This window comes from Mastigoproctus giganteus, chromosome 4 (genome assembly GCF_048544385.1).
Source record: "Mastigoproctus giganteus isolate SK-2022 chromosome 4, ASM4854438v1, whole genome shotgun sequence".
NCBI lineage: Eukaryota > Metazoa > Arthropoda > Arachnida > Uropygi > Thelyphonidae > Mastigoproctus > Mastigoproctus giganteus.
The window spans coordinates 222,218,307-222,236,216 of NC_143578.1; the positions used below are offsets into that span (position 1 = coordinate 222,218,307).

At 39.7% G+C, this 17,910-nt stretch overlaps 1 protein-coding gene across 2 annotated transcripts in view; it reads left to right on the forward strand.

Annotated features, from left to right (window-relative positions):
* The first annotated feature begins 5,130 nt into the window (after window positions 1-5,130).
* LOC150087429 (coiled-coil domain-containing protein 25) overlaps window positions 5,131-17,910 on the forward strand; it is a 136,290-nt gene continuing 123,510 nt past the window's right edge. For both annotated transcript variants that reach the window (XM_090372066.1, XM_090372065.1), the window contains exon 1: window positions 5,131-5,261. In XM_090372066.1, the coding sequence (XP_090228192.1) occupies window positions 5,237-5,261 (25 nt within the window). In that variant the 5' untranslated portion in view covers window positions 5,131-5,236. The remainder of the gene's footprint in view (window positions 5,262-17,910) is intronic.

Consider the following 17,910-nt stretch of genomic DNA (forward strand, 5'->3'; position numbering starts at 1 on the left):
CTTGTTAATGTACCAACCACTTTAGTATTAATATCAGCACTCTGCAAAGAAGCAAAGTTTATAATAGCACCAAAAAAAAAAAAAGAAGAAACCACATTTTATAAAAAAATTTATTCAAACACTAGATGGTAGTTTCCAACAACTGATTACTCTTTGGCCAAATACAAATTTCCACATCTAGTCTGCAGCCATCCTTTTCTACTTTATTTAAATTATATAATTAATTATATTTAACATAATTAATAACATAACATAATTAATTATAATTAATTAATAAATTAATAGAATCATGACTCAGACCAGAGCAGCAAAGCAAAAGGCTCAAGCTAATGGAAGTGCTGTGGTTCAGAGCAGAACTGAGGGGGGCAGTTGTCCTCTGACTCACAGCCTTATAAAATGCACTGTTTGCTTGATGTTTGCAGAGCAATCGGGTACGGGACATGATACTGCCAAGGGGGATGTCTTTGTGTGTGCGCGATGCAAGGAGTGTATCGATATCAGGCAACAACTCAGCGTTCTTGTGGGCCTATATGAGAGCTTGAAGGACAGGTGAATGCCCTAGAAGAAACAAAATTGAGGAGCCCATCTAGCTCTCAGCTGCCCACATCAACGCCAGAGCTTGCACTTGGGCATCAAGTGACACAGAGACAACCCCCAAGGCAGAATGCGCTGGTCCCGAAGGAACTAGTAGTAGTTGGTGACTCTATTGTCAGGGAAACGGGGAACATGCTTTGTAAAAAAGATAGGTGGAACAGGACCAGGGTATGTCTGCCAGGGGCAAAGGTTGATGACGTTGTAGAGCGAATATCATCTTTTAAGGGCACAAAAGGTGATATAGTTGTACACATTGGCACTAATAATATTAAGAGTAGGAGACCGGCAGAATTACTTAACAAGTACAGGTCACTGTTGAACAAAAGCCGAGAATTAGGGTTGAAATTGAAAGTGTCTGCAATTCTGCCAAGACACGATAGGAGGGAGTATATGATGAGAGCCTTGTCGATCAATACGGCCCTGGAAAGATTGTGCAAGGCTCAAGGGGTAGAATTTTTTTCAGCCTGGACTGTACTTGTTAACAGGAGAGATTGCTTATACAGGGATGGGATACACTTAAATAGAAAGGGTGCAAGAATATTTGCTGATGCTATCGAGGCAGTGTTAGGTGGGTCGGAAAACTGCTAGCTTGGGGGGAGACAAAGACCAATAGACTGACAGTAGCCACTGGCAGAGGTAAAAGAGATTCTTGCACTGCTTCTATTAGAATGAGCAGAAGCCTGAAAAAAAAGATGCATGGTATTTCAGAGACTGCTGGGAGCCATTGCGGTACAAGTAAACACATGGGTTGTATTAGGGTAGCTAAGAATAGAAACAGGTGTAGGTATACTTGTGTGTACACCAATGCTAGGAGTTTAGTAAATAAATTTGATGAATTTGAGGTATTGGTCAAAACATCAAAGGCAGATATTGTTGGGATATCAGAGACGTGGTGTCACACAGATATAAGGGATGCAGAACTGCAATTTGGGGAGTACAACGTCTACAGAAAGGATAGACAGGATAGGAAGGGGGGAGGGGTTATGCTATTAGTTAAGAAACACATAAAAACCAAGGAAGTGAAGCCAGTCGACATCGCTGGACAGTGCAATGTTGAGTCAGTTTGGTGTGACATAAGCATCGGGAGATCAAAATTGAGAGTAGGAGTGTGCTATAGGCCTAATGACTCTGATGAGTATAATAAGAAACTGTACAGGGAAGATTTTAATTTCCCAGATATTGACTGGAATTTGGGGGCTGGTTACTCACACACTAGCACGGCTTTTGTGGATTTATTGGATGATTGTTTTCTACATCAGCATGTTTGGGAGGCAACTAGAGGGAGTAATACTCTTGATTTGATTATCAGCAGTGATTCTTCATGCATTAAGAATCTGCAGATAAATGAACCACTAGGTGGCAGCGATCACTGTGCTGAAGTGGGATTTACTCAAAGAGGTAACTACCATTAGGGGTAAAGGGAAGGGTTATTGCTTCCGTAAAGGCAACTACGACGGACTGAGACAGTATTTAAATTCTATACAGTGGGACCAACTGATGATGTTACCAACAGCAAATTCAAAATGGGAAGCATTCAAAGAACTTATCTTGGAAGTTACTAGGCTTTACATACCAACTAAGAAATATTGTTCAAGCTTTAGGCCAAAATGGATGTCAGATGAACTAATGAGGCATATGGCAGAGAAGAAAAATGCATGGGATACTTACAAATTAACACATGACACAGAAGCCTATGATAGATACAAGTTGACATGCAACCAAGTTACAAAGGAGGTTAGGCAGGCGAAGGCAGATTACGAGAAATCCTTGGCAAGGGATGCAAAGAAAAACAGCAAAGAGTTCTTTACTTATGTAAACTCTAGAAGGAAGGGGATGAATCAGATTGGTCCACTTGATATTGATGGGTCAACTGTTGATGATTCTGCTCAGGTAGCTAACAAACTAAATGAATATTTTGCATCGACATTCACACATGAGGAGTTATTCAGCAAGGGGAATGCCACAGGTGAATTCAACTCTAGCAGTAAGCTACAGAATCTTGAAATAACTGGGAGTAAAGTGGAGGAGAAACTGTTGAAGATAAACACACGAAAGGCACCCGGGGTGGATGGGATCTATCCAGTTATATTAAAGGAGGCAGCAAAGGAAATAAGCAAACCCTTAGCCATAATTATGAGAGTTTCCTTGGACTCAGGGAAGGTACCCATACCCATAGACTGGAAATGTGCAAATGTGACCCCAATTCACAAAGGAGGATCAAAGGCTGACACAAGTAATTATAGACCTGTGAGCTTAACTTCTGTTCCAGGAAAATTAATGGAGGCACTGGTTAAAGAAGCACTGCAGGATCATCTAGACAAGAATTCAGTTATAGCTCAGACGCAGCATGGTTTTGTTAAGGGCAGGTCTTGCCTGACCAATTTGATTGGATACTATGATGCAGTCACAAAAGAACTGGATGCAGGGAATAACTTTGATATTATATACTTGGATCTTAGAAAGGCTTTTGATACTGTTGCACATGGAAGACTGCTACACAAATTGGAGCAGTGTGACATTGGAGGCAAATTGCTACTATGGATAAAGGGGTGGTTGAGGGGGAGAAGACAGAGAGTGGTAATCAATGGACACTGCTCATCGTGGACTAATGTTATTAGTGGAGTCCCTCAGGGCTCAGTGTTGGGTCCATTATTGTTTTCTGTATTTATAAATGATATTGATGATGGTATATCAAGCTTAATGTCCAAGTTTGCAGACGATACAAAGGTTGGCAGGGTTGTCAAGGACACTACTGACACTATGCTGCTGCAACAGGATCTGGAAAGGTTGCGCAGATGGGCTGAGAGGTGGCAAATGAAGTTTAACATTGACAAATGTAAAGTACTACACATGGGAAACAGCAACCCCAGAGCAACGTATCAACTCTGTGGTACTACACTGACAGTGGTAGAGAATGAAAGGGACTTGGGGGTGGTTGTGCAGGCAGATATGATGTTCTCTGAGCAGTGCAGACAGGCTGCAAGAGTAGCTCATGGAGTATTGTCAATGATATACAGGAATTTTTCCAGCAGGGATAAGGAGGTGATTATTCCATTGTATAAGGCAATGGTCAGGCCACACCTAGAGTACTGTATACAGGTCTGGAGGCCTCATTTCAAGAAGGATGTAGAGCTGCTGGAACGAGTACAGAGAAGGGCAACAAGATTAGTGAATGGAACAAAGGGGTGCTCTTACGAAGAAAGGCTTAAGTTTTGCAAATTACAGTGTCTGGAGACTAGGCACCAGCGAGGTGATCTGATAGAGGTGTATAAAGCCTTGAATGGTTTAAGCATGCTCAATGCTGATGGGATTCTTCCTCTAGCTCAGGAAAATCACCTGAGAGGGCATAAATCAAATTGAGGAAAGACAGATGTAGGATAGACGTGCGGAAATTTGCCTTTAGCCAGCGGGTGGTTGGTTGGTGGAATAGACTTCCATCCCTTGCGGTGGAGGTTGATAGCCCAAATAAGTTTAAGGCTCAGCTGGACAGGTATTTTGAACGAACAGAGGGGTGAAGTGGAAGTGGGTTTTTTTTTTTTTTTTTTTGTTTTTTGGCTGATGCTGCATAAGCTTGCTTTCTTGCATCAAATGCCTCTACTAATGCTAATGCTAAAATTTATGCCCTCCTGTGTACTTCATCTCAGTTCACTGCACAGTTGCTTTTTAATTTAGCCATCAGTATTTTATTTTAACTATTTTAAAGATTTATGCAATTTCCAGAATCCCAGTGTTTCTTGGTAATATCCTTTTGTGTCCCCCAACTATCTTGTTGCTTGTCTCTGCACCCTTTTCAATAGATTTATATCCTTCCTAAAATGAAGTATCCAAATTTACAGGCAGTATTCTACCCACACTGATACCAAAAAGTATATAAGTTGTATATTTTCATTCCTTTTCATTTAATCACTCAAAGTATAAATTAACTATTTATTTAGTATAAACATAGTTTTATACTATGTAAGGAGGAAATGGATATGTGAAATTTGTTTTTATTTTTGGCTGATGCTACATAGGCTCATATGCTTGCTTTCTTGCATTACAATGCATCCATTACTACTATATTTATTATGCGCATATGATTAAATGATATATATAAAATTGGTATCTATAACTACTGTATAATTCGCGCTTCTCTCTTGTATTTAAAAAATACATATCATTTAATAATAATTAGATTTATTTAATTACTTATTAATTTAAAATGTGTGACTTCTGCCACACTGGCTAAATAAAAACTAAGAAATATGAAGCATAACTCACATAGATCTTTTTTTTTTTTTTTTTTTTAGAAATAGATGATGCTTATTAGCCACGTTTCATAAAATTATAGAAAATCCTATTCTGCAAGAAAAATAAAATTAATTTACCACAGACAATAAAACCACACACAACACGTCAAAAGTCTTTCAAGCATATGTTGATATTCCCGCTCTATCTCACTGTCTGTTTAGAAACACGAGGATGAAACTGTATTGGTGCAGGATGCGCATTGATACAGTCAAATTAAAATTCATATTTGTTCTGTGGCGAAGATTGTGTGCGTGCGCGCGTTCTGTGCGCTTCGCCTGCCTTCGGGTCGGTTGAATAAGCTGAACCATTATAAAACTGTCAAAGTAATTTGGATAAAATTTCTGTAATTAACATGGTGTTGTATTTTACAAGCAATGGTAAGTACAAACCTGCCTCTTGATTATCGGTAATGGTATGTATGAGTGTTAACGAATTTGTATATGCATGAATGTGTGTGTGTGCACGTCGTGGTTTACAGGTGATCCAGATGTTGGGATTTTGTCGCATCTTGTTTCTTTTTATAAATATTTCTTTATTATTTGTAATCGGATACTTGTTAGATATGACCTGCAGCAATCCCGATATGGACTTTCGTTGTGGATACTCTATTTATTAATCTGGTTACAATTTTTTGAAGTAACAGTAATAGAGGCATGTGATGCAAGAAAGCAAGCGTATGAGCTTATATAGCATCAGCCAAAAAAAATCAAAAAATTCACACATCCGTTCTCTCTAAAAGTTTGTCCAGTTCTTCCTTGAATTTATTTAAACTATCAACTTCCACGACAGACGGAAGTTTGTTCCAGCAATTAACCACGCTCTGGCTAAAGGCAAGTTTCCGCACATCTATTCCCCAACTGTCTATACTCAATAATTTGAATTTATGGCCCCTCAGGTTCGTAATCTGAGCAAGTGGAAGAATCCCATCAGAATTCAGCGTTCTCAACCGAGTCTCCAGCGTTCTCAACCCGCTGGAGACTATGTAAGTATAGTGGATTATATGATAATGCATTGTTTTAAACCAGGAGTTCCAAACCTTTTTCAAGCATCGACACCCGTTACAAGAAGAAAAAAATTCCATTGACCCCCCCCCCCTTTAAAACTTAATTATTACTTTAACTCTAAAACGATATGTGTATACTATATAAACAGTGTTGAATTTAGATTTTGTTCAGATGGAAGGACAATCTATGTACGAGTAGAATTTTAAACTTTTTTTTTTAGTCTTCAACACAAAATATTTGACTTTTTTTAATGCCTAACTATCTCCAACGGAAACAAACAAGATTCTTGGAGTGGGCATTTCCCTCTATATAGCACTCAAATCACATATTGTTAAAAATTTCAAGATAATTATGATAAGTGTTTGGATGTTTTAATCGGTGGTGTATTATATTAGCTCTAATAAAATTTTGTTCAACCGATTGAAATAAGCAAAATGTTCCAATAATAATTTATTGTACAAAATAATATTACATACAAGTATGAAGTCAGTAATAGTAAATAGGATATGTAAAAAAAAAATTTATGAACAATAGTACAAAAAGTATACAGCGTGTCCCAAAATATACAGCATAACTTCAGGAATGAGTTCCTCATATGTAGACAATAAAAATATTTTATATCAACATAGTTCTGGAAATGCTTGGTTTTCGAGTTTTGAAAGTCTGTCCATGACACGTAACTGTTCACATCACCTTATAGTAATTGTTCAAAATGTCCACCTTCTGCCTGAATACAGGCCTCACATCGACGTCTCATGGACTCGCGAAGACGATGCCAAATTCCTGGCATGTTTCGTATCGTCTCACAACCCGCCACAATTCGATTGCGGAGAGTTTCCACATCAGCTACCAGAGTCGAATACACCAATGACTTTAAATGGCCCCACAAGAAGAAATCTAGTGGGTTTAAATCAGTGAGCGTGGAGGCCAGGCAGTTGGTCTACCTCTACCTATCCACCGACCAGGACACCTTCGATTCAGGTAATTGCGGGTAAGGTGGCTGAAATGTGTGGGAGCGCCATCATGCATGAAGTGTGCTTGTTGGCGCATGATCAGTGGCATGTCGTCCAAGAAATCAGGCATGTTGTTTTCCAGAAAGTTTCTGTACGCCGGCCCTGCGACTTTGTTTGGAAGTACATGGGGCCCAAATAACTTATCACAAAAAACACCCGCCCAGATGTTGAGGCTGACCCGCTGTTGGTGATGCGATGGAAGAATTGCATGTGGGTTTTCCTCAGCCCATACATGCTGATTGTGAAAGTTTTGGATTCTGTCTCGGACGAACTTGCTTCATCTGTGAATATCACTAAGGCAGGAAAGTGAGGAGTTGTACCACACTGCTGCAAGAACCATTGGCAGAACATTACTTGTGCAGGGTAATCCGCTTGTGACAAGGACTGTACCCGTTGCAGATGGTAAGGATACAGTTGGTGTTCTTGCAACTCTCCAAATAGTTAAACATTGAACAGCCAGTTGCATTGCTGTTCTGCGTGTGCTGATTCCAGGAGTGGCATGAACAACATCCAAAATCTCCTCCTCTACTTCAGCAGTCAAATCTTGGTCGTCCTCTGTCGACAGCACGTGGTGTAACGGTCCCATGTTCACAAAGGCGGCGATGGATACCTTCAAACATTTTCCTTTCTGGACATCATCGTTCCGGGAACCTTTCATGATACAAACGACCAGCCTCCAGAGAATTGCCGTCCACCAAACCGTATATAAAGTGCATATTCGCTTGCTCCTAATTTGAGTACATGGTCGGAATGGGAAACCACCAGATTCTGTCATTATCTTGTGATGAAGGAAATCACCTGTGGGAGATAAGACATTCCAGTTAATAACTTGGGAACCAAGCATTTCCAGAACTATGTTGATATAAAATATTTTTATTATCTACATATGAGGAACTCATTCCTGAAGTTATGCTGTGTATTTTTGAGACACCCTATATAAAAATAAAAGAAAATAATATTATATTTGTATTATTGAGATGGTTGGGCTTGATTATTTAGATAAAATGTTTAGTTCAAAATTACTTAATATTATTCGTAAATCTCTGTGATCTGATATATTTGCTTCTTGAGGTTTTCACAGACATTCTCTCAGATATGCCAGACAAGCTGTACTTGCTACCTGGGAGTCTAAAATGCTGATGGAACTGATATTCGGGTGACACTCAAGTCAAGTGGACCCAATTTCGGCGAAGTCTGGACGGTCTGTGACAGCTAAATCCTCTGTTTGCACCTTCACGATGGTGGGACTGTTAGTAATCCTGGGTATAACTTCCATGCACCAGTACATGGTGGGTGACCACCCAGGTGTGAACCAACATAAGCAGGGGTCAAGGTGTGGCGCCCAAACCACATGGAGGAACGTCGCCCCTTTATGTTACCAGGCAGTACTAGGTGGTAGATGACTCTCATCAACCGGTGAAATACCACCACTTTGCTTATTGGAGGCTTGAAGTGGTGGAACCCATGTTTAGTCTCTAGAGCTAAGTTCCAGTCAACACGTCCCTATCTCTTCCATCATGCAGTATGATTGATGACTTTTGAGGTTATGATGAACGTCATGGCGAGATCCAATATTCCTTACATTTTGAGGGTACAGCTCTAAAACGGTGTTCGCAGGCCGGCCGCTAGTTAGTACACCGGACCGAACCTATTGGTAACTCTCTAATAGGCTTCTGGATCAGCTAGTGTATAATCTTGCTACCTCTACTCTGCCAGATAGTGACTGGAGGGAGTCCGAGTAGTGTGTATGCGGGGAGCATTGTCGAGGCCACTTTATGTCAAGGATCTGGGTATATTCTTACCATGTGTACGCCATATCCAAAAATTTCATTACTTCATACAGCATTTTTAGCATTAGCATTAGTAGAGGCATTTGATGCAAGAAAGCAAGCTTATGCAGCATCAGCCAAAAAAAAAAAACCCACTTCCACTTCACCCCTCTGTTCGTTCAAAATACCTGTCCAGCTGAGCCTTAAACTTATTTAGGCTATCAACCTCCACCACAAGGGATGGAAGTCTATTCCACCAACCAACCACCCGCTGGCTAAAGGCAAATTTCCGCACGTCTATCCTACATCTGTCTTTCCTCAATTTGAAGGCGCCTCCGTAGCCAGGTGGGAAGGAGCAGCAGTGCGTAGCACACGCTTCTTGATTAGACCGGGGTTCGAGCCCGTCACCACCAAATATGGAGAATGCGGAAAGGTCCACTGTAATTTGCAAAACTTAAGCCTTTCTTCGTAAGAGCACCCCTTTGTTCCATTCACTAATCTTGTTGCCCTTCTCTGTACTCGTTCCAGCAACTCTACATCCTTCTTGAAATGAGGCCTCCAGACCTGTATACAGTACTCTAGGTGTGGCCTGACCATTGCCTTATACAATGGAATAATCACCTCCTTATCCCTGCTGGAAAAATTCCTGTATATCATTGACAATACTCCATGAGCTACTCTTGCAGCCCGTCTGCACTGCTCAGAGAACTTCATATCTGCCTGCACAACCACCCCCAAGTCCCTTTCATTCTCTACCACTGTCAGTATAGTACCACAGAGTTGATACGTTGCTCTGGGGTTGCTGTTTCCCATGTGTAGTACTTTACATTTGTCAATGTTAAACTTCATTTGCCACCTCTCAGCCCATCTGCTCAACCTTTCCAGATCCTCTTGCAGCAGCATAGTGTCAGTAGTGTCCTTGACAACCCTGCCAACCTTTGTATCATCTGCAAACTTGGACATTAAGCTTGATATACCATCATCAATATCATTTATAAATACAGAAAACAATAATGGACCCAACACTGAGCCCTGAGGGACTCCACTAATAACATTAGTCAACGATGAGCAGTGTCCATTGATTACCACTCTCTGTCTTCTCCTCCTCAACCACCCCTTTATCCATAGCAGCAATTTGCCTCCATTGTCACACTGCCCCAATTTGTGTAGCAGTCTTCCATGTGCAACAGTATCAAAAGCCTTTCTAAGATCCAAGTATATAATATCAAAGTTATTCCCTGCATCCAGTTCTTTTGTGACTGCATCATAGTATCCAATCAAGTTGGTCAGGCAAGACTTCCCCTTAACAAAACCATGCTGTGTCTGAGCTATAACTGAAGTCTTGTCTAAATGATCCTGCAGTGCTTCTTTAACCAGTGCCTCCATTAATTTTCCTGGAACAGAAGTTAAGCTCAAAGGTCTATAATTACTTGTGTCAGCCTTTGATCCTCCTTTGTGAATTGGGGTCACATTTGCACATTTCCAGTCTATGGGTACCTCCCCTGAGTCCAAGGAAGCTCTCATAATTATGGCTAAGGGTTTGCTTACTTCCTTTGCTGCCTCCTTTAATATAACTGGATAGATCCCATCCACCCCGGGTGCCTTTTTTGTGTTTATCTTCAACAGTTTCTCCTCCACTTTACTCCCAGTTATTTCAAGATTCTGTAGCTTACTGCTAGAGTTGAATACACCTCTGGCATTCCCCTTGCTGAATAACTCCTCATGTGTGAATGTCGATGCAAAATATTCATTTAGTTTGTTAGCTACCTGAGCAGGATCATCAACAGTTGACCCATCAATATCAAGTGGACCAATCCGATTCATCCCCTTCCTTCTAGAGTTTACATAAGTAAAGAACTCTTTGCTGTTTTTCTTTGCATCCCTTGCCAAGGATTTCTCGTAATCTGCCTTCGCCCGCCTAACCTCCTTTGTAACTTGGTGGCATATCAACTTGTATCTATCATAGGCTTCTGTGTCATGTGTTAATTTGTAAGTATCCCATGCATTTTTCTTCTCTGCCATATGCCTCATTAGTTCATCTGACATCCATTTTGGCCTAAACCTTGAACAGTATTTCTTAGTTGGTATGTAAAGCCTAGTAGCTTCCAAGATAAGTTCTTTGAATGCTTCCCATTTTGAATTTGCTGTTGGTAACATCATCAGTTGGTCCCACTGTATAGAATTTAAATACTGTCTCAGTCCATCGTAGTCGCCTTTACGGAAGCAATAACCCTTCCCTTTACCCCTAATGGTAGTTACCTCTTTGAGTAAATCCCACTTCAGCACACTGTGATCACTGCCACCTAGTGGTTCATTTATCTGCAGATTCTTAATGCATGAAGAATCACTGCTGATAATCAAATCAACAGTATTACTCCCTCTAGTTGCCTCCCGAACATGCTGATGTAGAAAACAATCATCCAATAAATCCACAAAAGCCCTGCTAGTGTGTAACCAGCATGTCCCACCCACTTTTTCTTACTATTGAATACACCATGAATTTTCAAACTAATAGAGCAAGCTTATCTGCGAAAAGATCTAAACCTCCCAAGGACTTCCTAATCCATTTCACAAATATATGTGGTCTCAATTCTAATCTCAACGATGTCCATTTCCTCTTACAGTCTGCCAAACCCCGTGTACTTTTTCTGACAGAATCTCAGTTATCGGTTGATTCAACTACTGCTCATCTCAGATGCCCAAATTATTCGCTGTATGATCCTTTTTGCCTCAAAGGTGGTACTTGTGCATATGTCCGTTCTGATATTCCCTGTCAGAGACTTGGCAATTTGGAATCTCCTCTCTTTGATCTTCTCTAGCTTAAAATTTCTCTACCTCATTGTGTCAAATTCATCTGTTGTCTCTACCATTCTCCCAACTCCACTAATCACTTGGAGCTCTTTGACTTCCTCTCTTTGCAACTTGACTTTCTCCAGTCCAACTTTCCTAACAGTGAGGTAATTTTCCTTGGTGATTTTAATGTTCACAACCCAGCTGGCTTCCGTTTTCTAGTCACACCGACCCAGCAGGTCGAGATGCTGAGACTTTTGCAATTACTAATGACCTAACACAGATTGTTCATTTACCTACAAGAATACTGGACAATCCTAATTATACAGCCAATACGCTTGATCTTTTTCTCACAAACAACCCTTCTAAGTACACGGTCGAAGTGAGAGGTCCTTGAGACACTTCAGATCACAACTTGGTGATTGTCTCTTCTCCAATGGAACCTTTATCTCATAGCTATTCCCAACCTCGTGTTGTTTGGCATTACAAGAATGCAAAATGGGATGACCTGCGAGACATCTTTTCTTCTTTTCCTTGGTCGGATTACTGTTTCAAAACTTCTGATGTCAACGTTTGCTCAGATCGTGTCAGTGAAATTATTCTTGCAGGAATGGACTCCTTTATGCCACACTCCACTTTAAAATCTCGTCCCTTATCTAAACCTTGGTTTTCCAATAAATGTGCTAAGGCTGTTCAAAACAAGAATGTTGGATATCGTAATTGGCTTGTTTCTAATTCTTCAGTTTCATTTTCTGCCTACACCAAAGCTCGCAACAATTGTAAAGCATTAAATTATTAAATTATTAATCAGTCCAAACTAGAGTTTGAACAGGCTAAGAGTAGAAAACTTGCTTCTTGCCCTAATGGTAGCTGAGCATTCTGGTCTTTTGCCAAAGCTATTGGCCGCAACTTTTGCCCATCTCTGCTCCCACCTCTGTCCAAACCAGATGGTTCAGTTGTCACTTCAGCTAAGGATAAAGCTGACCTGCTAGCATCCCATTTTTCTACCAGCTCATGTATTAATGATCTTGGTAAAACACATCCCACCATTCCCAACACGCTCCATTCAATGCCTCCTGTGGTCTTCCGTCAAAAGGATATCAGACGGATTTTGATGAATCTTGATGCTAAGAAAGCTCCAGGTCCTGATGGTATTTCTCCACTTGTTTTCAAAACCTGTGCTCCTGAACTTACTCCTATTCTTTGCCGCCTTTTTTCACTTTCTTATTCCAAAAGTGTTTTTCCTTCTGCTTGGAAATTTGCTCATATCCAGCCAGTTCCTAAAAAGGGTGACAAATCCCTCCCATCCAATTATTGTTCCATTGCAATTACTTCTACTCTTTCTAAAGTAATGGAGAAATCAATTAACCGCCAACTCTTAAGCTACCTAGAAACCTTCCGTCAGTGTCGATCCACTGGTGATATTCTGGCTTATGTTACCCATTTATGGACTAATTCAATGGAAAGGTTCGGTGAAACACAAATAGTTGCTCTTGACATCTCAAAGGCTTTTGATCGTGTTTGGCATAAAGGTTTTCTAAACAAGCTTCCATCTTATGGTTTGCCAACTGTTTTTAGTAATTGGTTATCCAGTTTTCTCTCTGATCGCTCACTGAGGGTGATGGTAGATGGTAGATGGCTCTCTGTCTTCTAACTTCTCCACTAATGCCAGTGTCCCCCAAGGTTCAGTTCTTTCCCCTACTCTATTCCTTTTGTATATCAATGACCTTCTTCCATTGATTGGAAATCCTATCCATAGTTTTGCTGATGATAGCACATTGCATTCAACTTTCCATTTTGAGAAACCTTGTCAATCAGCCTGAGCTTCTCGAAAATGTGCTACCAATTCCTTAAATGCTGATCTTCAGGTAATTCTCCAGTGGGGCAAAGACAACTTAGTTGATTTCAACCCTTCTAAAACTCAGTCTTGTCTTATATCTCGCAAAAAAGATTCTTCTGCTCCTATGCTTATCTTTAGTGACACTCCTATTTCTAGGCAAAATGATATATCTCTTTTGGGGATTACCCTGACTTCTAATCTCTCTTGGCACAAGCAGATTACAAATATTGCTTCCTCTGCATCTAAAAAACTTGGTTTTCTCTTTTGCTCTCGGCGTTACATTTCTTCCAAACAGCTGCTCACTCTGTATAAATCGCAAATCCGCCCTGCCATGGAATATTGTTCCCACATCTGGGGTGGTGCCCCCAAAACCTCTCTCAGGCTTCTTGATTCCATTCAGAAGAGGGCAGTTAGGTTAATTAATGATTCGTGTCTAACAGAGTCTCTCCACTCGCTTTCTCATAGACGTACTGTTTCTGCTGCATGCCTTTTGTACAGATACTTCCATGGGCACTGTTCTTCCGAACTAGCTTCCATAATTCCCGCTCTCTCTTTTAAAACAGTCCAAACCCGTGCCGCCACCAGCCAACATCCATTTACTGTCCAATTTCAAACCCACAGAACCAACTTTTCATCTTCCTCGTTTATTCATTCGACTGCCGTTTTCTGGAACAGCCTTTCTACAGAAGTTGAAGTCCAGTGTCAACAAATATCTTCTTTCGTCTTCTCAACCTCCAACCTAATCACAGTACTAAGTACTATAGGTTCTAATACCTCTCGTGTTTGGGGTTCACAAAAAAAATATATATATATTTAATCTACTTCTACTTTTTCTTAATAAATTATTCAGGTGGCTAAAACCTGCCTCCACGAAATAAGAACTCGGAAAGGCTAACAATAAGGGTTCAAATATATGTTTTAATCCTGGGCATTTTTGCCGTATATTTTTTGAATTCCAAAATTTTGCATATCCATTTGTTTTGAACAAAACTTTTAATTTGAGATCTTCTCTAATCTGAATTAATTTTTGTAAAGAAATATCTATTCCGGTTATGTCACATTCAAATGGCTCGACAATCCACGATGGTACATCAAAGTTTTCAAGATCTTTAAAGCGAACATTTATATCTTCTTTCAATTTTTTAAAATAATCGGTACATAATAGTATTAGGTCCTAGTCACCGAAATCCCAGGAAAGTAAGTGGCAGGACCTGCCAGAGTATAATTAGTCTCTTGGTACACCCGGCCGGCGTCCACGTCGCTAGGTATGGTAACACTGGGTCCCACTGGGGGCCCGGTGGCCAACAGGCCAGATGAACAATGGGCACAACAAACTACATGCCACATGACCCGTACCTTATTTTTATACCTCTGGCATAGACAGGGTACTGTCACTCGATACATAGAACATACGCGGAGATGGGAGAAATCCCCGTAGCCGTCAGACCCTCAACATACCTATATAATAGTATGTCGTCAGCAGAAATTTTATCTTTTTCGAGAATAGACGGTTGTCTTAAAATTTCAAAAAAAAACAAAAATCTGATTGGTTTAGTGTGTATAAAAAAAGATAAATTTTAGAACGAAACCCAAGAGTAATTATCTGCGCTTTAATAACATTAATATATTTTCCTTCTAACTTATTTTAGATATTGTTAAATTGGAAAAACATATCTGCTAAGTAAAATTTATGCCTTTTTTAAATCTAATAATTGCATTCCCATAAGTTCATCAATTTGAAGGAATAAATTCTACAACTGTATCGAAAATTTTGACTAATCTCTATAAACAGTTGCCTTTGGACAGCCGGCGCATATCTGAGTGAAACAACAACTTATTATATATTTCGTCATTGCTATCACACAATTGTGCAAAAAGACGATCATTTAAAGATTTCGATTTTATAATATTTATAGTTTTTATGCACAAATCTAGAACATCATGAAGTTTTTCATTAATTTTTGTTTGCAACTAAATGTTGTCTGTGCAAAACACAGTGCACTGTTCGAACGTTTTGGAATTTTTTCTTCAGATGAGCTAGAAATCCTCTATATTTGCCGATCATTGCAGGTGCTCCATCACAAGTCGCTGCGATTACATTGGAAATAGGTATTTTATATTTGTCTAAAAATTTTTCAAAACGATCAAAAATAATTTCACTTGCCGTGTAAGTCCCTAATTGCTTAGCAGTAAGAAATTCTTCTGTTATTTCTTCTTTTCTTGGGCTATAATAGCAAACATAAATCATCAATATGCTCATTCTTCCGAAAGTTGCCTCATCTTACTGGATGACGAATTTATTTGTTAGATCAAATAATAAAGACTTGAATATCCTTGGCCATTTCATCGATGTGATGTTACACTGTGTTATTACTCAGTGGAATATTTTACCTCTCTTACTGCAGGTAAAATTAATTTTTCACCAACTGTACGAAGATATCCTCCTTTTGCAATTAAAAGTGATTTGTTGTAAGATGTTTCCATTCCACCTTCAACATTTTTAGAAGTGGATGATTTAAAAAATTACTTAAGTGCTGTTTTTGAATGTAAAAGAAATTTTTCTTTTAAATTTTTAAAATACTCTAAATTATTTTCTTTTTTTATTAGGATGCATTCTTTCAATGTGCTCGTTCATCTTTGATGGCTTCATAGCATCGTTAGTAAATGTTTTTTCACAGATGAGACATAGAGGCATTGTATCATTTCCCGACGTAGAAATAAACCCTAAGCTTAAATATTCTTGGGAATACTGCCGGCACTTTCTTTTTGGTACTGACATATTTAATAAATTCCTTAAAATTAAATAAAAATAATCAAAAATAATGAAGCAGTCATGACAAATAATTATTATATATATTCTTACAACTATTCGCACAAATTAATATATTTTTATAAACTGCATCTACCATAAAATAAATATAAAACTAATGTATGTTTAAATTTTGACCTTACTCATTGCGCTATAAATCCATACTATAACTCTGGTCACTGAAACACGTGATGGTCACGTAGCGTTCACGTGAACAGTGGGCAGGCTTAAAGGGCCCGTATTATATTGTACAATATAATGATAGATATAAGTTGGTCTGTAACCAAGTCACAAAGGAGATTAGGCAGGCAAAGGCAGACTATGAAAAATCCTTGGCAAAGGATGCAAAGAAAAACAGAAAAGAGTTCTTTACATACTTGAACTCGAAAAGGAAAGGGATGAATCAGATTGGTCCACTGGATATTGATGGTTCAACAGTTGAGGATCCTGCTCAGGTGGCTAACAATCTAAACGAGTATTTTGCATCTACATTCACGCATGAGGAGTTATTCAGGAAGGAGAATGATGTAGGTAAAGTAAACATTGGCAGTGAGCTGGATGATTTTGTAATAACTGAGAGGAAAGTGGAGGAGGGATTGTTGAGGATAAACATAAAAAAGGCACCTGGGGTGGATGGGATCTATCCAGTTATATTAAAGGAGGCAGCAAAGGAAGTATGCAAACCCCTAGCCATAATTATGAGAGCTTCTTTGGACTCAGGGGAGGTACCCATAGACTGGAGATGTGCAAATGTAACCCCAATTCACAAAGGAGGATCAAAGGCTGACACAAGTAATTATAGACCTGTTAGTTTAACTTCTGTTCCAGGTAAATTAATGGAGGCACTGGTTAAAGAAGCACTGCAGGATCATCTAGACAAGAATTCAGTTATAGCTCAGACGCAGCATGGTTTTGTTAAGGGCAGGTCTTGCCTGACCAATTTGATTGGATACTATGATGTAGTCACAAAAGAACTGGATGCAGGGAATAACTTTGATATTATATATTTGGATCTTAGAAAGGCTTTTGATACTGTTGCACATGGAAGACTGCTGCACAAATTGGAGCAGTGTGGCATTGGAGGCAAATTGCTGCTATGGATAAGGGGATGGTTGAGTGGCAGAAGACAGAGAGTGGTAATCAATGGACACTGCTCAACGTGGACTAATGTTATTAGTGGAGTTCCTCAAGGTTCAGTGTTGGGTCTGTTGTTGTTTTCGGTGTTTATGAATGATATTGATGATGGGATATCAAGTTTAATGTCCAAGTTTGCAGATGATACAAAGGTTGGCAGGGTCGTTAAGGACAATACTGACGCTATGCTGCTGCAACAGGATCTGGAAAGGTTGAGCAGATGGGCTGAGAGGTGGCAAATGAGGTTTAACATCGACAAATGTAAAGTGCTGCATATGGGAAACAGTAACCCCAGAGCAACGTATCAACTCTGCGGTACTACACTGACAGTGGTGGAGAATGAAAAGGACCTGGGGGTAATTGTGCAGGCAGATATGAAGTTCTCTGAGCAGTGCAGACGAGCTGCAAGAGTAGCTCATGGTGTCTTGTCAATGATATACAGGAATTTTTCTAGCAGGGATAAGGAGGTGATTATTCCCTTGTATAAGGCAATGGTAAGGCCACATCTTGAGTACTGTATACAGGTCTGGAGGCCTCATTTCAAGAAGGATGTAGAGCTGCTGGAACGGGTACAGAGAAGGGCAACAAGATTAGTAAATGGAACAAAGGGTTGCTCTTACGAAGAAAGGCTTAAGTTTTGCAAATTACAGAGTCTGGAGACTAGGCA